Raw genomic sequence first — 20,622 nt, 5'->3', positions numbered from 1 at the left:
TGCAGCCCTCAGCGTCCTTGCTTTGCAGAGCCCTATTTCCACACACCTCTGTTCCTCCCCTCCTCCATGCCTCAGCTTTGCCTGCTCAGTCCTGTGGGAGTCCCGCTTCAGCCTCCTGCAGCACCAGGCAGAGAGGAGGCAGGGCAAGAGTCATCGGTTAATAATTGTTCTAACCCCAATATAAATAGAAAAATATAACAAAACAAAGAATTGACTAGCTAAGAGATCCAATACGCTGGGATGCCTGCAACATGCCAGTGCAGAGTTCCGAGAGTGCTTGGTCCAGTGCATGGTACTGTAGATATCCAGAAACCTGTCCCGGCAGCCCCGCAGTCATCACATCTTCCTGTGGCACCACAGGTCTGTGCGAGCGCATCCCGGCCGTGGTCAGCTTGCCCCAGGCTGTTGGCTCCTGGGAGCAGACTGAATGGGAACGGTTGGTAATAGCCTGATTTATTGCTGTTAAATGGTAAAGTCATTCTCTTCTGCGGAACGAGGATGTGCTTCGCTTTTACTTTTTGTGGAGGAATTTCATTTTGCTACCTGGAGAGACAGAGAAAGGAAAACGGACTCCCCACAGTGACAGTGTCATTCCTCACCCCACTGGCCGAGCAGGGCTACAGAGAATCGCCCCTGCTGCCAACCCTGGGTCCTTACCCACAGCCCCCTGCCCTGCAAGGTGGAAGCAGGTGCCTGCAGAGCAGGCCATAGCCCTGCCCACCGCCCGGGAGCAGCAGCGCTGCAGACTGGGACTCTGCAAGGCCCCAGACACACCCTCCAGAGCCCATTTGCCCCGCGGTCCTGGAAGGTGAACGTATTACTAAGCTCACCTGGCCAGAGCATGTGTGGGTAAGAGGCACGGCACACCAGCCCCACAGACACTGCTGCTCTTAAATGGCCAAGGAAAGACAAGAGGGCCAGGGATGTGATCTGAACAGAAGATCAACCTCTCAGCCGTGATGTCCAATGACTTATTGAGGACTTCTAACCTCAGTCTGGAGCTCTCGTCTAACTCCCCTTACAGTGGAAAATAGATTCAACCTTAGGATACTCCTGGGCAATTCCCACCGCTGATCCCTAAGGGCAAACCTGAAGGCAGTGGAGACTGTGTCACGCCCCCCATCAGGACCTGCATCCACCACCCCCAAGACACTGGTTGCTCCCTTGCCTCCTCAGACCCACCCATATGCTTTGGAAGACACAGACATAGCTCATGGCCCAAACTTTGGTTCCCCACCAGCCTCCAGGCTAGGGGGCAGAGCCAACAGTGCACCAAAGCAGGGATACACGGCCAGGCACTGATCATTCCAGGCTCAGAGCACTGCTCTGCAGGAAACCATGCACAGTCACTAGCAGAGCCCTGACACCCTTCAGCAGCTTCTCTGCTGCCAAACCTGAAGGCAACAAGAAGCCTAAGCCTCCTGAGAAGCCAAGAGTTTCGCTGGTTCCTTACCTAGGCCTTTCAGGAACCTATTGACTCCACTTTGCTCCCCACTAGGAAGTGTTTCCAGGTACTCCTGAGCCCGTACCTCAAACAGACCTGCAGAAAGAAAGAAGTCAACAACTTCTATTTTGCTTCCCTATAAATAAAAGTAAGAACGTTCATCTGAAAACACACCATCCTGGCTTACCAATAAACTGTTGCACATGAGAGGGAACAACCCACCCCACCTCCTCCGCCAGGTGAGCGTGGATCTGGGACGGCAGCTTAGGGCCATGTCTGTAGGGCTCCAGCAAAGAAGCCCTGCTACCACCTCCTCTCCCACCACTGCAAGGCTGACTGAGCTTTTGTACCTTGCATAGGGAGAAACAAAACCTCTGTTCTCTGTGCTACGAACACAACTAAGTCCAGAAAGTGAGACCATCTGGGAAATCGTCAGGCGGGATTTACCATGCTGCAGAGCCTCTTTTACTCAGCCACCTATTCCAGTGTCATCAGTGCTTGGGAGCAAATTGCTAAGCCAGCACCGAGCAGCAGCAGAGATGAGAAACTTTAGCTGCCACTAGATCCCTCAGGACTGTGGGATAACAGGAATGAAACAACAGAGGCAGCTCTGGGAGAAAACATGAGTATCGATATTTTCTCCTAGCCAAAAGAGCCATAACCAATCCAGCCAGTTCTTCCTCTAGACAGAGCAAGGGGACATGAGGTTCCAGCAGCATACCCCTTCGGTGATGGTCCTGATGGGAATTCGACATGGCATGAAGAGGCACACACATGGAGGATACTGCTTATGTCCCTTACTGCAGGGCTGAAGCGTGCCTGTAACCCCAACCCCAACAAGAAACTACCAGATGATGCACAAAGCGCCCCTCTTCTCCAGCAGCCAGTGCCCTTGCACTGTGCAAATGCTATGTCTCACCACACTCCCATGAGGTGATGTGCCCCTTTGGGAAGATAAGTAAACAGAAACAAAAAATCCCCAAGTGACTCCTTGAAGGCCACGCAGGGATGTCAGAACAAACCACCAGCCTGCGCTGGTGCTTCTCCACCACTTCCCTCCCGGTGTCCCCGCGCGGACACTGCAGCCTTCAGCCATGGCGCTGGGGATGGAGCTGGTGGCTGGTGAACACCTCCTGGCTCCCGCAGAAGCAACAGCAGAGTTTCCACAGGAGCAGAGCCCAGGCAGAGCCCCTCACCTCTGACTCCCTGCTTCCGCAGCTCCCGCTCCTGAATGAAGCCCCCGAACATCTGCGTCTCCATGAAGACCTCCAGGAAGCGCCGGAGGCTCTTGGAGGAGACGGACTTGCGGAAAGCCTCGCGCTGCAGGGTCCGCTCCTCCCGCTCGGTGGGGGTCAGGAAGAGGGAGTAGTGGCCCACAATCTCCACAAAGAAACGGACAAAGGCCTCGGACACCACCTCGTTCAAAGGGCTGGTCTCTGAGGAGAGAACAAAGAGGCAGTGGTGAGGACAGTGCTGTAAGGATGCGCTAGGAAAAGCCCCGGGTACAAAGTCCCTGTTTATTTTTTTTTTCAGATCCAGCCTGAGTAGAAAAAGCCGCTTAAAAGAGACAGCATCCTAAGAAGTGGTTGCCATGGAAGAGGACCGGGCTGCTACTACTTCGAAAGCCACCATGGAGATGCCCATGCTGTCCCCCAAAAAGCTGTCTCAGCCCAGTTGCCTGTGAGCTGCATGGCCACCTCGGAGACTGCAGCTCTGTGGGTGGACTGTCCCCCAGAGGAACCTGCATCACTCACACGGTCAGCAGAAGAGAGAGGCCTGTGGGACCACTCGGAAAGGAGTACAGGTGGTCCCTGTAGCCGTAAGGGAAGGACGAACAGAGTCAGGAAGGGGCAAGTACCGCTTCTCTTCACACAAAGAGAATTGTCCCCAGTGCAATGGAACGTTTAATACAGCTTCAACCAAAATCCTGACCTACCTCCAACTTCTGTGGTGTTAAATTCAACACAAGCCTAGTTCTCCCCTACGAAGTGACAGGAGAAAAAGGAGCAGGAAAAGACGTGGTTTTAAGCTGAAAGGCACCGTGCTTTACCCTGCTTGCCATTGACAGGGCCCTCCTCCTTGTCGCTCGCTAGCTCGTTCCTCTGCTCCAAAATGTGCTCTAGGGCAGCCTGCAGCTTGCGGGGCAGGATGGAGTCCTCATCTTCCATCTGTAAGACAAAGCCACCTCCTCAGGGCCTGGCTGGCTCCTGCCCTCCTCCAGCTCCTATCCCGACCCCAGCACGGCAGGGGGAGCACTAAATGAACTGTGAGGAGAGGAGGAGGGAGAAGGCGTAATATGCTTGGCATTTTCCCAGCACTTCCCAGTGCAGGACTCTCAAAAAGCACAAAAGGAAAGAGAAAGGGGGTGTCTTTTCCCAAATATTCCCCTATTCCAGAAGGATTTCAGGTGTCTGACCTGAGAGGCTATCAGTCCGGGCTCACCCATGGCCCCACTGTCTGCCTGCAAGCAGTTGCACCACCACAAAGAGGATGTATCTGAACAATGCTGGCGGGCAGCCAGGTGAGCACAACCCCCTGCTCAGCTCTGCTCAGGCACCGATCCTGTTACAGAGGCGTAATGAGTTCCCACACAGCAACGAAGCCAAGGAACTGCTGGTGACTGTGTGTGAGCTCCTACCAGCCCTGGCTGAGACAGGGTGATTTAGCTTAAACTGCCAAAAGAGAGGCGCAAGGTAAAGCCTATCACAGGATCGGACAGAATCACAGAACGGTCAGGGTTGGAAGGGACCTCTGGAGGTCATCTAGTCCAACCCCCCTGTCAAAGCAGGATCACTCAGAGCAGGTCACACTGGACTGCGTCCAGGCAAGTTTTGAATATCTCCAGGGAAGGAGACTGCACAACCTCCCTGGGCAGCCTGTTCCAGTGCTCTGCCACCCTCAAATTAAAAATATCCCTGCAGCTAAGGTAGCTAGCAAGGGAGAGCTGCACTGAAGGAGCGGCCTTCAGCCACACGCTACTCCCTGCAGCAGGAGGTGCACTTGTCCCATCCTACCCATGGGGCCCGAGGCACGGCAGAGAGCGATGCAGCCAGCACTGCTCAGAGATCTGCCAAAGAGCTCTGGGGCAAAACTAGCTTCCCGTGCCACAGTATGTTCGCTTATCTATCCTCTTCCCTTCGGTATCCCGCTCCTCCACTCCACAACAAAGGGAAGTAAAGATCAGGAGGCAATCTCGTCTGCAGAGCAACATACAGGCTCCCGTGTACCGGCTTCCTACTTGTGACCCATCCAGTGCAAGGACTGGAGTGAGGAACCACATGCTCCCAGGTCAGGAGGGATTTGAAGAAATCATCAAGGCTCCCTTCCCCACTCAGGGCCAGGTACACCATAGGAGATGGACTGACACACACAGCCTGGAAGAGTCCGTGCTGCTCCTCGGCAGACAGTGCTGAGCCAAGGCCTTCCAACTCTGCCCTCAGCCTTACGGGATGACACTTAAGGACCCACAGTGCTCAAGTGCCACCAATTCCCCTCTAAAAAAAAAACAACAGAGAGATAATGCACAATGATTCAGTCCTCAACAGCTGCGGTTTGGGACACTGATATGACACACGTACACAGCAACCCCTGTAATGCTGCCAGCCACAAATCCTGCCTCAGTTTGCATGGAGAGTAAGTGACCCATCCAGCCAGACAGGTCAGCAAACACAGATGGAGCTAAGGTGTGGTAGAAAAAGGGGGGGAGAGAAGATGAAGGATACGAAATAGCTCTGCTCACCTGTCTCAGAAACCGGTTATTTACAAGGTCAACGACGAGGACCTAAGAGCGAAAGAGCAAGAATAAAAAGAGGAAGTCACTATTTCCATCATCAAAGTGTATTTTAATCTATAACTGCTCTGGAGGAAACGCTTTGGCCCTGCCCCCGCTTCTCCTACCCACCACTGCAGCTGGAGGAGGCCCCAGCACACGAGCCAAGAGCAGAGCCCTTGTTGTGGCTTTCTAACGACATCGCCACAAGCCACAGAACAGCTTGGACAACAGCAGGCCGTGCTCCAAGCCCGGCCCACCACTCCTCACTGCCATGTCAGGGTCAGAGCTTCATCTTTTCTCCCTGTGGGCTGCACTGCTGTCACCTGGGTGGGCAGGGAGGGAAATGCCTCCCCGACCAAGTTCAGTCTTGCTGTGTTCACCCTTGTGCACCATGAATCTGGTTCTTAATTATTTAGTGCTTTCCTTAGATGTCTGTGTTAATCAGAGGGGGAGCTATCCTGGCCAATCTGTAGCATTCATACTCCAAGCCTGGCAGACTTTGTGCTTAGCCCCTCGACAGCACTACGCAGAAACCAACAGAAACTTTAATAAAATCATCTTCTACCTACAGCAGGCCCATGGTGGGAGATTCCCAGCCCGCCACCTTCCCAAGCTGCGGACAAGGCAGAGCGCAGACCTCTGCCTCCCCAGGGGATGTCCGCCTCCTCCCTCACCCCACGCTTGCAAGAGCCAGAGGACGAGAGCTCGGCCCCTTGACGCTGCCAGCTGCCAAGGCAGGCTCTCAAGAGCAGCCTTTCCAGGACGGAAGACAACTCTGCCCACCAGAAGTAAGTGCGAGCAAGGCTGCGGTGTGGGTGCATGGCTCACCTCCTCCACTGGGAGCTCCTTCAGGCGGGGCAGGGAGCTGGAGAGCAGGCCGATGAGGAAGGGGGTGGGCGAGCACACTATGTCAATCATGGAAGGCGGCAGCACGGGGATGTAGGTGTGCTGCCAGGTGAAGGGGTACAGTAGGGCCACTGTGGCGTGGCAACACTTGGAGAGAGTGCTGGAAGAAGAAAACACAACCAAGGGCAATGGCTGGTTGTCAGTCAAGTCAGATAAGTGGTGCTTCCTAGAAATCAGGGCTCTTTCAATTGTTCCCTGATTGATCTCTGTAATTACTAGGGGCTCTCCCAGATTTCTGACACCATTTTTCAGCTTCAGGAGCAATAACTTGAGGTAGGAGCCCAGGTTACAAAAGATGATCCTGGCCCATGTGCATGCGATGAGACAGGTCTCACCGAATCCAGCATCTGCTACTCCAGTGCCCTGATGGGAAATATCAGACAGACATGGTGTCTTCCATGCCTCTGCCTTTCATTAGGGAAATGAGTTTATTTTCCCACAGCGTGCCTTTGTGGCTGTGCCCAGGGAAAGCCCCAGGTCTGAACGCACAGGGGCTATACTGTCCAGCGCAGACACCACACAGCCGTGGGGTGCAGAAGACAGCTCTGCCACTACAGCAGCTATCTGTTGGGCTGCACTGTGGCCCACTTACCTGCTAGCCATACTCTCAGCTTTGTCAAGGCCTGCTCAGACCCCTGGCAAAGCCCTGTGCACAACCTGCAGCCACAAGGTCCCCAGGTGTTCCTGCAGGTCATTCCAGCCATGGTCCACCCCTGCCCCTTGGCCTGCTAGCTGCGCAGCACACAGGCTTTGCCTTTGGGCAACCCTTAGCAGAAGCAATCACATGCCAACAGTGTGCTTTTCTGGTGGTCTCAATCATACTGATAGCTCCTAGCAGCTATGCCAGAGCACAGGGGAAGGAGGAAGGCAGTGGTCTCCAGCTGAGGCTAGCCAGGCACCCTGCAGCCCGTGAGTCTTGCCAAGGCTACTCAGAGACATGGGAGAGCGAAATTCCAGGAGGGGAGCACACGGCCGGCCTCTGTAGGAAGCTGCCCGTGGCTCATGGGACCACAGCCTTCCTTCTTGCCCCTTCAAATGCCACCAGCAGCTTGGCTGTAAGTGCCTTTGCTGACAACTTGCAAGAGGGTCTGTTCAGATACCCCATCAGCCCTCTGGCAGGAGGCAGGCAGGGTCTGCAATCAGACATGGTGGAGCTCGCCACAGGGCACCAGTTACTCATCCATTCTGGGTCTGGAAGCATCTGTATGCATCATGGGAGGGGGGAGGCTCGCTGCTATAAACCACGTATATAACGTCATTTTGTTTTACTAGCATCCAGGTCTCAAAAGGCTGGAGGAGGGGAGGGAGGCTGATGTGGCCAGGAAGAGTCATGTCTCCGAGGAAGGACGCCCAGCTGGCTCCTGTTAAACTCCACGGGGGAATTTACACTCAGCAACCCGGATCTGGCAGTTTATTGCTGACTTGAGTGGGAAGGGGTTTGATGGGTGTGCACTCGAGCTCTCTCTGAAAAGTGAAGCCTGGTTTCCCTCACCCCCTCACTCCAGCTAAGCCTGGTGGATTTGAATCCTGTGCTGTAAGGCTAACACATGCTGAGCAGAGCGGCGTGGCTGGGCTACAGCTGGCTGGCTTTCAGCAGGTAAGTTCAGTTTAGCAGAACACAGTCGTGGTTGCTGGGACATCAGTGTGACTGTATGAAGAAATCAGGCAGTCAACATCATTAAACACTTTTTGGAGCTAAGTAAATCCCAGGGGAGAGAATGGAATCTGCTTAACGTGAAAATTATATCTAGGACTGCTACAGGTAGGGAACGGGCACTTGGGAGGCATGCCTGGGACGTGCGCACTGAGGAAGCCTCTTCAGAAGATCGGGGCAGTTTCCTCTCCCTGTGCTCCCAAAGGCTTGTCTTTTCTTAAGGGGTACTCTATAAAAACAGAGGAGTACCCTTCAGAGGATGTGTCACAGACTGGTATGTCACTAGCCATAAGCCTTTAAATGGGAAAACCCCTCAGTTCCACATCCTTGTTTAGGAAGGTCTTAGAGTATCCCCCTCCCTTCTCTGCATTCATTCCTGCTGGCTGCCCCTCTGTGGCTGCTCTCAAGCTGTGCCTGCCCTCATCAGCAAGCCCATGTTTTGCTGTGTCTGCCACACATGCAAGGTAGATAACGAGTCTGAGAGAAACAAAATTAAAATAATGAGAAAACACAGAGCTGGTAAGAAACAGGAACATTTACCAAAAAAACCCTCAAAACCCAGAAAAAATGCAGGAACAATATCAGTGTAGATTATTTTTCTTGTATCTTTCATACAAGCTAATCTTGAAAGGAACTGCAACCAAAGTGAATGTGCCATCTTAAAAAGTGTACTCCAAGTTAAGGAGATCCTTTAAAAACTGTCTCCTTTGAGGCTGTGCTACTTGTACACCTAAACACTTCCGGCCATGTTAGCTGATGCAAAAGCAGAGGCTTCTCTTCCCCTCCATTTCTGCAGAGCATATTTTCCACTCCTCAATTTCCGACTGATTATATCCTCAAGTAACAGCAGCAGCATGATGGTGAAAGCTGGAAGACCTCCTTCCATCACTTGTGTGCAGCACTGTGGCATTACCCTTAGACCACCACCACTGGAGTTCCTCTTCTTTGAGGAGAGGTTGAATGTGGAAGTGTTAGAAGTTTTACCTTTGTCAGAAATCCTCAATCTTGAAGGCACATCCAACTTCCCTGCCTAAAGGTGGAAACTGACTTCATCAGCAGCACTTGAAAACCAATGGAAAAATCTGTGTGATTCTAGGTAGCTCCACAGAGGAACAGCAAGCAGCTGAAGTACACAGTTATTTATGGCATGGTGAGATATTATGGCATGCTGTCTCCTACTATATTTATGGTGGCTTGTTCTTCCCTCAACCCTGCTCTCAAGTCCCAGCGAGTACACATGGTACGTGAGAGATTAAGTGGGAGGAAAGATGGCTGAGGTCCAGTTAGTGGAAGTCACAGACAGAGCTGTAAGTCTGATATTGTATGCCCCACGCAGTGGGAAATAAAGATAGCTTCCCCTTCCACCCTTCCATCTGCGAATGCCTCATCGCCTCCAGGATGAATCCTAGTGATCTCTGCTCTGAAACATTTCTCACCGTGGAAGACATTTTCAGGTAACAGTACTAACAGTGTTGAGGTCCGTGAGCCTCCTTTGAAGGCAAAGCAGTTCAGAGATGGATACAGAGGAGGTAACACGGAGATGTCTCTTCCACATGTGAGTCCGTCAGACTTGCTCTGCAGATAGTCTCAGGGAGCTGCAGCTCACCAGGAGCCCAGCAGATCCTCAGTCCTTTGGAATGACTGAAGCCTAAGCTCCCTCCTTCTCTTGCATATAGCACTGCAACAAGCACTAAGGGACTGCGGATTCACACCACAGCTAACTGAGCCTTGCAAAAGAATCTGGTACGATCAATTCCCTTTATGCCATCCATGTGACCGTGTGCTCTTCAGCCAGCAGCAACGGGGGAGACTGCCCAAACTCACCACAGTCTTAATACAGCCGGTACCTGTCTGTGTAGAAGGTGAATACAGCCACCGAAGTTCTGGGCACTGTTCAGATGGATGCCTCTTTCTGACATGTGCACAGCGTCAACCACAGTTGATGTGCAGAACACAACCAGAGCAGTTTAATGCACTCTCAAAGGACTACCTCAGTGTCGGTCAGCCCTTTGAGGGCTCTTATACCAAACAGGCAGCCAATGCCTTTGGGTAGCTACAGCCAGTGTCCCTGCTGACATCCTGATATCCCAGGATACACGCACCATAACCATCATGATGACTGCTGCCATTGGAATAATACTGACCCAGGGTGCTGTGTTTTGCTTGGTGCACTTCAGATGCCACCAGGAACGAAGAGGTCTACCCAGTGTAATTGCAGCGTGCTCTGAGGATTGCCAGGCACTATCCTCAGGCCACAGAAGTTCAATGCCAGTTGTTCAAATGGGACACAGACACCACTTCTTAAGGCTTTCAGTCTCAACAGTAACCCTGAAAATCCTGTAGATCTTTAAAGTACACTTTCAAGATCCTGAGCACATTTTCATGGGTTCATTCAGCCTCCTGTAGGAACATGGCTGAGCTGCATGTCTGATGTCATTTGCACAGGAGCTTGCAGGAGAGACTGAGATATCGCCAGATGAACACAAAGAACCATGTCAGATCCCTCTGTAAAGGGTTGATTTGGACACAGGTCGACACACAGGTCTCTCTGGCTGAGCACTCCCTTGGCCAGAACAATCACATTGCAGCAACTTTACTCGAACAACAGGCCTTCCCACCGCACAGCATCCCATGCAAAAACCTACCACACAGCACCCTGTGAAGCTGCTGCTTCTTGGTAGCCACCTTGAACAGAGGTGGCCAACACAGCATCTGAACACAGAAACTTCTCTGCCTCTCCTGGGAAATTTTGCTTGACTTGCTCTAAAGAAACACCTTGACAACTTGCAACAGCTTCTAAGGAAGGATACTGGCTGCTCAGTTTGGTTGCTTTCCTCCCAAACTTTAGACTGACAACAGGGTTTCCAGCTTTCCTCCCAAACTTTAGACTGACAACAGGGTTTCCAGCTTTCCACTCCAAAGGCAAGCACTTATGCTAACACCCCCCCCCCCCCCCCCAAGCTGAATCCCTCTTTGGGTTTAGGATACTCCATGATTTCTGAAAAACACTATTGAATCAATCAGCCTTTTGGAGTTTAATGCCAGGAAGCCCTTTGCTCCCTGCACTAACCAAACTGCTGAAAATATGCTGGCATTTGGCAATTTAAGATGGTTTGATGATGTGGGTTTTTTCTTTTTTATAAGCTCTGCTACAGTAGGATTCATTTTACAAACACCTTTGGATTTCTGACACTGTGCCACATCTGGATTTACTTATGACGGATCACAGATCTGGTTTACAATACTGAACAGGCGCAGGAGCTTCCAAACATTGTCCCGTGACTCTGCACAGCATTGCTGCAAATCCCGCCGGGGGGACGTCAAGTTCCACCAGTGGTGGGGACCATCACTGCCTCCCACCGAAATGGCAGGTTAGTGCAGGTGAAGAAGCCAGCTCTGAAGAAACAAATGCTATTTATTACCTGACATCCAAACTTCAGCCTTGGGTTTCTTCTTCTCCCTAACCACAATACAAAAAGGAGAAACCTGGGAGGCTGGGATTCACAGTCCCGGGTTTGTTTTTGCAGCACACGGAAGAGGCTTCTTTTTGATAATTAATTACCTTTTACTGGGGATGACCACATTTAAAGTGTCTACTCTAATTCTTTGAGATCTGCCTTTGATAACAATGACCACTTTGTGTTGTTGACACAGCTGTGGTTTCTGGCAGGGACAGAGGCAATTGCTCAAGTTGGTCAGATCCGCAACAGGCTTTTGAGGAGATCTGGAAAAACAGGGCCTTGATTTTCAGCCCGCGTAAGTTTTCCTGATTTAAAAAGCCCTCTGAATCTAACACATCTGCCCCTCAGGCCAGTAAAAACTGCCCAGCTCTGGGTGTCTTGTGAAATCAAGGCACTTTTATTTGGAAGAGGCATTCTAAAAGGTTGGTCTCCAGTGCCTCAAGCTGCGTGCCAGGCAGCATCACTTGGAAACAAAAGCAGCTCTCGTATTGCAGTGCCTAACCCATGCCATGGCCTCCACAACCCAGGACTAAAGTTTACAGTGCAGGAGCAAACAAAAGCTAGAGTAGACTACTCAGACCAACATAGTTTTAACAAAGTCATTTTCTTGGGTTGCGAGGCGATGTATCCAGTTTCCACAGCGATAGAGGGGAAAAAAAAAAACAAACCCAAAAACTAGTAAACCAAATTCTTTCCTTTTCCGCTGCCAAGCTTTGGATTGACAGGTCTTTAAAAAACATTCAATGTTCATTCTAAAGATGGAAAAGACAAAGTGTTTCACTTGCTGTACACTTGTTAGATGCATTTTTTGGCTCAGCTTGAAAACACTTCACAGTTCTCACAGTATTTGGCAAGAGACCTTTTAGCTTTCTTTTCCCACAGACTGATTTTATAGCAATTAAAAGACATAAGGAAATAGCAAACATGGTTTTCTCTGACACTCACACCCAGACACACCTTTACACACACATACAGATTATTATTGATAGTGCCCACATGAAGAACTGCAAAGATGAATGATAAATGTAATTTATTATGCATCTTTCACCATGTCACCTGCAGTCTCCCCGTTAATCCGTGTCAGCTGGATTATTTCTAGCATTCCTAACCTCTGAGCAGTTTCCAACAGCTGCTTTTACCGTTTTTTTTTTTCCTTCTCTTAAGCTGTTGCCAAAAAGCATTTCTTTTCTTTCCTCTGAAATTGGCATTTTGAACCCTGCAGTAAATACTACTTAATATTCATTGAGTTCAACGTGTTCCTGTCCCAGGAAAAGTATCATTTGGACAGAAGATCCTGTATCTACATACCAACAGCTTTCAGAACATGGAATTTCTACCAACAAGTAAAAGACACTGTTTACCTTATGAAAGGGTCACCAATCCAGTGTAGTCATGTCACTGGGCTGGATTAACATACAATAGTTTAGTTAATTTTGAGAGTTATTTTCTTTGTTTTCTGTTTTTCAAGTTTTTCTCTCCACAAAGATGACAGCCAGAGAAACTTTGTATTTCGTTGCAGGAAAAGACTCTCCTGAAATTGCTCAGAGCAAGGTCTTCTTAAAAACATCAAAAAAGTCTTGTAGAGAGCTTGCAAATCTACGGTGAATATTTGAGTCTGAGCCCTGTGGCCTAACAGACCCTGGATCTTTAAAACATGGCAATTCTTTTTTCAGAGAAGCAAGCTGTTTATGGTATATTTAGAGATTCTGGAAGCTATAATTCCATAATGCTCACCCATTCTCTTCTATAGGCAGATGCACTCATTCCTAAGGACACCCTGGATATACAGACAAAAGATACAGGGGAAAAAAAACCCACCAAAACCCATGGAAGTCCTTGGAATTAGAGATACTCTGTAATACACACCATGCTCAGAGAACATGGAGGTGTGCTGTCATATAAAGACGTGATAGGAAAAGATCTGGTAAATAAAGGTTCATTCTAAAGTGATACCTTAAACAAAAAAAAAGTTCTCTACCATTTATTCTTACCCCCTAGCCCTCCTGTACAGATCACAATGTCATCTGTGTCCTTACAGATTTTCTCAAAATGTAAAATTTGTCCTACAGAGGAGGAGAAAAACCTTTGAAAACAAAGCCTGTCATCATAAACTATCACATAAACCATATAAGCTACGTAGAAATACAGCGTTTGGACGAATTCTCTCATTTTCAGTGCAAGTCTGAATGCTCTGCATGAAATGTGTGGCTTAAGAATCCAGAATACTAAATATCCACGCATATAATGTATCAGTGATTATAAAGAGGCCAATCTTCCCCTCTCTGACCCAAGGCAGCTGCCAAAACCTGCAAGCAGCCAGTGCTGCCTGGATGCTACAGCTTCCCTCTCTCCAGCCTTCCTATTCCCGTGATGAGACTGCCTGAGCTCTGCCCATGGAGAGCCCCGGATCCCTGCAGGCTAAATTTTTCCCTTCACTTTCCTGTAGAAGGGGCCTCCCCATTCTTTGCCCCAGCACTCAGTCCCAGAGCTGCAGCCTGCTGCCTGGAAGTTGTGAAAACAGACAGCTTAGGGGCATTGTACACTCCTGAAACCTGAGCATGCTCCTAAGTGTCATTACTCATCCAGGCAGCTTTTCTTTCCCCAGCCTTGGAACTCTCCTCCCTGAATCCTCAAGTGCTTCAAGGGCTGGAGAGCTGCCAGCCACCAGCTGCACAAGATCTTAAAGAAACCTGGGTCCATTTTCATAATTTAGCAGAGCAAACAAACAAAAAAAATAACTAAAAAAGCAAATTGAGCAGATTCAAAATAGAAGGGGGAAGTCCTCTGTCTCATTCCCCCTCACTGCATCCTTTACTTTTATCCCCCACAAGAAAAAAGTCTTTAGAAACTGATATTAAAATACAAGCTGAAGATTTGAGAAGACTTTGTGACATCAGGGAACAACCCAGAACGGATGGCGATCTCTGCCTGAGGCTTGATCCCTAGAAACTCCAGCACAGCTCAGTGGGGAACACCGCAGCGCCACAGAGCAAAAGGAGGGGGGTTTGCTACCTTAGTACCAGGAATCTGCTCTGAAACCATGTGGAGGAAGGGGAATTTGGTTCTCCTTGGGGACAAGAAGCAGCACGCTTTTAGCAAGCCGCAAAGCAAAATTATGGTTCGTGGCCTGAGTTCCCCACTCCTGGGAAGTACAGCCCTTCTCACATCAGAGACAAAGTTGGAAAAGAGCAGAGAAGAAAAAAAGAACAAAGCAGAGAGCTCAGTCGCTCCAGTCTTCTCAGCCTCCCTTCCTTGGCAGCATTTTGTTTAAGGAAATGCAAGAGCGTACCTGAGCTTGTCTGCGATAAAGATCACCCTCCTTTCCAGAAGCAGGGAGGCAAAGACTCTGCTCAGGTGCCGCACGCTGAGGGATGTGAACAAGGACTCGAAATCAACGTGCTCAAGCCTGGAGTCAAGAGGCCGCCGCAGCTCGATGACCTGTTGGCAAGAAAAAGACCACAGGTCAGCTCTTGCTGTCCACCCATACTGTGGCAAGCAGGGACAGCTAACAAGCGTTACCGACTGCTGGCGAACACTGCACAGCTTTAAGCCCTCAAACAGTCTTTCCTTGTGTTACCTCCCACAACCTTTCTTCCAGATGAAGCTGAAGATGATCGGGAGTCCACTCCAATGGGCACAGCATGAGACCAACCACAAGTTCTCCCCACCGGCCTGAGGACAGGCAGCTCTTCATAAGGAGGAAAACTAGTTTGTGTCCATCTAGGAGTGGTTTCCAAGCTTTCTGGCATTCAACCAGCAGAATGGCTTGGAGCCTTTCAAATTTGCACTCTTATTTTTACAGTTACAATTTATTTATTTTTTTACTGCAAGAATCTGGATGCCTAACCTATTGACTATAATTTTTTTTTATATCAGTTACAGAAAAGAACAGCCTGTGGGCAATTTTGTTTGTTCATATCTACTTAAACAATTCCTGTCACAGCACCTTAGCACTTCATACTCCTTATCTTAGACAGAGACTTATCTAAATTGTCCTTGAAAGCCTCCAATACCAGATAGTTCATAAATCCCACAAGAAAATTACACTACTTCTGAACTGCCCTGACCAACACCAAGCCTGCAGCTGAAACATCTCCATGTCAACTTACTTCAACTACTACTTGTCTTACTGTCAGTAAACACTCAGAGCAATCAGTCACCTTTCTCTCTGCAGGAAACTTCTCATATATTGGAAGGTTATTGTCACATCTCCTCCTTTGTCCTTTGTTTTCTATATTAAGCAAACAATATTCTCAAACTTTGCCTGTATTTTCTAAACCACTTAGCAAGTGGAACTACTTTTCCTGGGTTTTCTCCTAGTGTTCATATTTTTTTTGAAAATTATACTCTAAATAAATTCCACCAATGCCGAAAAAAATGCTTTCATTTATTATTCATCCCCTCACTTTCTTCTGCAATGCAGGATTTTGTCTAAATAATACTATACTGTTACTTCTGCTCCCTTTTTGTCCCACTACATCACCAGATCCTTTTCTGAAGTACTGTTGCTCACTCAGTTACTTCCATGTTGTGTTAGACTACTTATTTCTTCTTCCCAGCATTTTGTTCTTGTCCGTACTGAATTTCAGACCGAACCTTCAATTTAGCAAGGTCATTTTGAATTTTAATCCTTTACTCTCCAAAGTGCCTGCAAACCATCCCAAGGCTGTCATCGACCCATTGTGTAAAGGTGGGGTTTATGCGATCAACCTGACAATTAATGAACATTAAGGATCCTAGAATCAAAACAGCCAAAACAATCTCACAGCCCGACAGCACACCATTGGGACTCTGCTCCTCAACAGCAGATTTTTAACCAGCTATGCATGTGCTCTGCAGTAATTTCATTCCATTTGGACTGTTTTCAGTTTGGTTGAGGAGAATGTCATCATGTAGTGCTATGCTGAAAGCCCTCAGACACAACCTCTATCAACTCGCTCACTTTCTCTCACATTCAAGGCATACCAAGCCCAACACGATTATGTTCAACTGGGCTCCCTCCACCCACCCACAGTCCTTCAATGCTGCCCCCAAAACCCTCTCACTGTCCTCACACCACACTGTGGGAGATGCACCACATACCCTCAACTCCATGCTGTGAAAATGCCATTCTGAAAGGCTGCAACGTTGTCCTTGTGTGGTTTCGGGTATTTTTTCACCAGAACCCTGTGCCTGTCCCACACGAACAGTGGTTCTGTATCAAGGACGCTGGAGCACACGCTATGAATCCTCTCTTCAGGAAGTTAAGTGTGAGGGGCCTCGAGCAGATCCAGGGTCATATGCTCTGCAGCGTGAGGTCCGCCAGTATTTGCCACTTGGCCTCAAGGCTGATGCCCCGTTTCATTTTGCCATATTAGCACAGCTAATGTGTCCTCATCTTCATCTTTACCATTTGATTTCCTTTCCAATGGCCACTGGAAGAGCCTCCCTGCCAACCCCTCTGGGTCCCTTACCTGAGCTTCCCCCGCCCCACAGGTGCCAGACAATCTGTCCTCGAAGATCCCCAGTGCTATGTCACAGTCCCAGCTGTCAGTTGCCAGCCCTGCACCATTTGCTGGCCTAAGTCTCCTCCTCCCTAGAGCAGCGTCTTTACCTCCGTTCCTGAGCCCGGCAAGAAGTTCTTGACGGTAATTGTACGTCCCAAAGCTGGGAAAGGTGCCTCCATGACACTCCTCATGAGAGGCTGCACCAAGGCTGGGGAAATGCCTCGTCTCTTCTCAACCTCATCCAAGATCTGAAATAAAGGCATGAAGACACAGAAACATGTAAATCAGGAGGACGGAGGTAACACCAGCTATGAAGTGCACCAGCATCTACATTCTCTCCTTAACCCAGCATCGACATGAAGCCTTGAATAGTAAGGAAGAATTTAGAGGTGCAATTGAGGATCCTTAATTTCCTTCCGCGAGAGGAACCCAGCTCCACTGAGGTCACTGGAAAGCTTACGATTTCAAACTCCCCAAGACCCTCGGAGTCAGAACTCCACCTTTTAATCTCTTGGTGCTTGTGTTCTGGTAGTTCTGGTGAAGGAAGAAGGCAACAGCTGACAACGTAGATTTCCTTTCAACTGTGTTTTTGCTAGGTTCTGGAATCAGCATGTGGTTGCCTTGCCAACACCATTTCAGGCCCTTTCTTCAGCCATCAGCTTCCCTGATCCCCATTCTTCTGGTGGTGACTTCACTTTCAGATCCCTCTTGGCCTACAGCACAAATTCCCTCTCTCTCCCTGCTCACCTTAGAGAAGAGATTGAAGCATCCAAGGCGACTCACAATGCAGTAAACTTCTGGGAGACGCTTCCCTTTCCCACTGGGCTTTCAAGACAAACAGAAATACACACACAAAAACCACCAGGAAAATGTCAGTTATAAATGCTGTGAAGATAGAGCAACCAGTCTTTTGGTTCTGCAGGCTGGCTGGCTCAGAAACTGGCAGACATTTGACAGCATGCTGCTGATGACAATACTTTAAGTCTGGCTCAAACCCTGGTAAGCTAGAAACAGCGGGGAGAAATGGGCATATCCACAGTGTGGTCCCAACCCTCCTAAATCAAATGACTAAGACAGGGTAGATTGCTCTACAGAGACAGTTCCCAGCCTACAGGACCAGCACAGGTTTAGACAACTGTTTAGTAGCTATCTGAACCCAAGGGAGACAAACCCTATCTTCAGCTTAGGGGTGAAACAACAGTCTATGGTCATAACATGAAGCACCAGTGTAAAGAAAAGGTAAAACAGCTCTGCCTGGAGTGGAGGATGGTACTCAGAGAAGGACTTTGGCACTGAGCAGAGTAGCAGAGAGCAAAGCTGCTCTGCCAACGCTCTTTCTTTCCATGCTGCAAGAGAAGAGCAGTAGCTTTCCACTTTCCAGAGCAGGTGCCAGTAACACCAACCCCACAGAAGGCTGCATCTCTAGGAAAAGAAAAAAACCAGACATAATTACCAGCAGCCTCCTACAGTATCCAAATCGCCTGCTTCCATCTTCTCCCGTCAGGACAAATGAGAACGTCTCACTACAGAAAGAGAAACAAGAATGACAAGATACCTATCACCCACATTAAAAGTCTTTGATACACAAATCCAATAAACCCACAATATTTTTGCATTTCCAATACAAACCTCTCAGGGCTCTGCCCAATTTTCTGCCATAACAGCTCTCATATTTAATTAGTTTGATATCTAAATCTGTTTCTCACGAATCAGGATACAAAGCATAGTACTTACCTGGCAAACTGATGGATGGGGGCCCAGTCCTTTGCATCAGGGAAGCAAAACTGGGGAATAGCTTTCAGCTGATCTTCTGCCTCGCGCATGAATTTGAACGAGCGCTCAAGCTAGCGGAGCAGAGAGAAGGAATGTTTCCAATTAGTCATGTGGGGATGAAATGACTTCAAATATTTTTCCTGTGACAAATGAAGAGGTGATGACAGAGGCTAAGCTTCTGCCTGGAAGATATTAAAATTTCTGTGATTCTGGCTCACCTAATCTTTAGATATCTTAAAGAAGTCTGTGCCCCCAATTCCACCCAGCCCTGCATCTGTAACACCTGCCCCTGCTATATTTTGCCTCTAATCTGGGACACATCTTCCAGCAAGCAGTGACAGAACTGAAGTCTGAGGGGAGCTCTGGTTACATCCCATTTACAAACACGCTGTCACACTGGCTCTATGTTTCTCCCACTCCTCGTTCCCCGTTTTGAGCCAGACTATTGGTGAAATCTGTGCCTTCCCTTTAAGAACACGTGTCTTCTCCCAAGTGTCAGTTTTCTTTAAAGAGAAGAGGGGGAGAAAGGGAATAGCTACATAAAAGTCATAGCCAGGGGCAGCAAAAGATGTAAATCAGCTGCTCTTTCAGCAATGAGGAATACCATGACAATTCTTGGGGGGGGGGGGGGGGGGGGGCGGTGTGTGACTGCAGCCCCTCTATCTTCAGTCTCACTGAGTATTGATACAGCAGAGGGGTTACTGATATGACTTGGGGTCAACAGAGAAGCTGTGGCTTCTCCAGCTGTGCAAGTGAACCGCACACTCTGAGACATGTCAGCCAGACCTTCCCAACAGGCACCGCACCTTCAACGGGAACTGCTGGGTAACCTCAGGGATGTAAGCAGTCCCAGCCTGCTTCTTGTGCAGTGACACCACAACGAAGTACTCAAACAGCTGCCTCTCTTGATATTCGATCAAGTCCCGTTCCAAGGTTTGGTACCGCGGGGTTTGCTTCAGGCGAGATTTCACATGCACCAGGCGCTGGCTGTGAGCTACGAAGGAAAAGATTAGAGATTGTGACTTTGTCTAGCTCTTTGCACAGAGCACCAATAGCGCTTTGCAGAGACTTATGGATAAACTCAAAACCACCTCACTGCACTTACTTTGTCAGCAGCTCAGTAAGAGACGGGAACCATTTGGAAGCTGCACTATAAATATCGACAGAAACGGGACGTAATCTTGTGAGTGCCATCACCCTGAAGAGCTTTGGCAGCAGAAGGATTTCATGGCTAGCTTTTACAGCTGAAGACAACCCAAGCTGAGATCCATATGGGATATGGTGAAAGAGATAATGTCTGGGCATTCATCCTAGCATTCATTTATGCATCTTTCAAAGCCAGCACAGTTAGGTGATTGATCACCTCTGTTCAGAGGAGGCTGTGGGTAGCAATCCCCATGGTTTTACAAGACCAGCACTGGGGTCAGGCTAGGGCTCCACTGGCTGTGTAACCCTGGGGACTCCCAGCTTCAGTAACGCAGGCCAGGCTGTAGGCCAACACGCAAAAAAAAGCGTGAAAAGAGGTGCAAATGAAAAAGGCTGGCTCATGCCAGTACTTCCTGGGCCTAAGACTAATCACTCAGGACCATGTTTCTACAAGTTCACCCAAGACAATGGGAACACAAGAAAAACTGCCAAGCAAGCTGTAACTGCAACACACATGAGCTGTGGGACAATAAACATTCCAGCACAGAAAGTAATGAAAAGCTGCCTGCTGAGAAAAGACCAGATGAGATTCCCTAAGACCACCCCCCTGCTTTGTTTTACAGTCGTATCCCAAATTAAATCTCCATGACGTCTCCCTTACCCCTACTACAAAAGAAAGAATTAACTACAAGCAGAGACCACAGCACATTCTCACAACTGTGCTTTTTGAGAATGTGGGTGGCAACACAATGTTTTGACAGAAACAACAACCACAGGGATACTGCAGGAACTCCAAATACATAAGATGTCTGCTTGGGAGACAGGGCTTCCTGAGAGATGGTACATACTTCAGGACAGACACTTGACCTTTTGTCTGGTAAAGTTGTGCCACTCGTGGACTATTCCAGACAATATAATTTAAAGCAACCTTGAAGTGCCTCTTAAATCAGAGAACGTAACAATCCCTGGACAGTTAAAGC

The 20,622-nt window shown here is 48.9% G+C and overlaps 1 protein-coding gene across 2 annotated transcripts in view; it reads right to left on the bottom strand.

The window, feature by feature from the left end:
* Positions 1-511: 511 nt before the first annotated feature.
* Positions 512-20,622, bottom strand: part of DENND2A (DENN domain containing 2A) — a 35,662-nt gene continuing 15,551 nt past the window's right edge. For both annotated transcript variants that reach the window (XM_086467928.1, XM_009953532.2), the window contains exons 8-19: positions 19,303-19,490; positions 18,458-18,567; positions 18,177-18,246; positions 17,471-17,548; positions 16,831-16,971; positions 14,527-14,675; positions 6,045-6,222; positions 5,184-5,225; positions 3,495-3,612; positions 2,641-2,880; positions 1,454-1,540; positions 512-543 (exon numbers count right to left, since the gene is read on the bottom strand). In XM_086467928.1, the coding sequence (XP_086324054.1) occupies positions 512-543; positions 1,454-1,540; positions 2,641-2,880; positions 3,495-3,612; positions 5,184-5,225; positions 6,045-6,222; positions 14,527-14,675; positions 16,831-16,971; positions 17,471-17,548; positions 18,177-18,246; positions 18,458-18,567; positions 19,303-19,490 (1,433 nt within the window). The remainder of the gene's footprint in view (positions 544-1,453; positions 1,541-2,640; positions 2,881-3,494; positions 3,613-5,183; positions 5,226-6,044; positions 6,223-14,526; positions 14,676-16,830; positions 16,972-17,470; positions 17,549-18,176; positions 18,247-18,457; positions 18,568-19,302; positions 19,491-20,622) is intronic.

This window comes from Leptosomus discolor, chromosome 1 (genome assembly GCF_034619465.1).
Source record: "Leptosomus discolor isolate bLepDis1 chromosome 1, bLepDis1.hap2, whole genome shotgun sequence".
NCBI lineage: Eukaryota > Metazoa > Chordata > Aves > Leptosomiformes > Leptosomidae > Leptosomus > Leptosomus discolor.
This window is presented reverse-complemented; position numbering and strand designations above follow the sequence as displayed.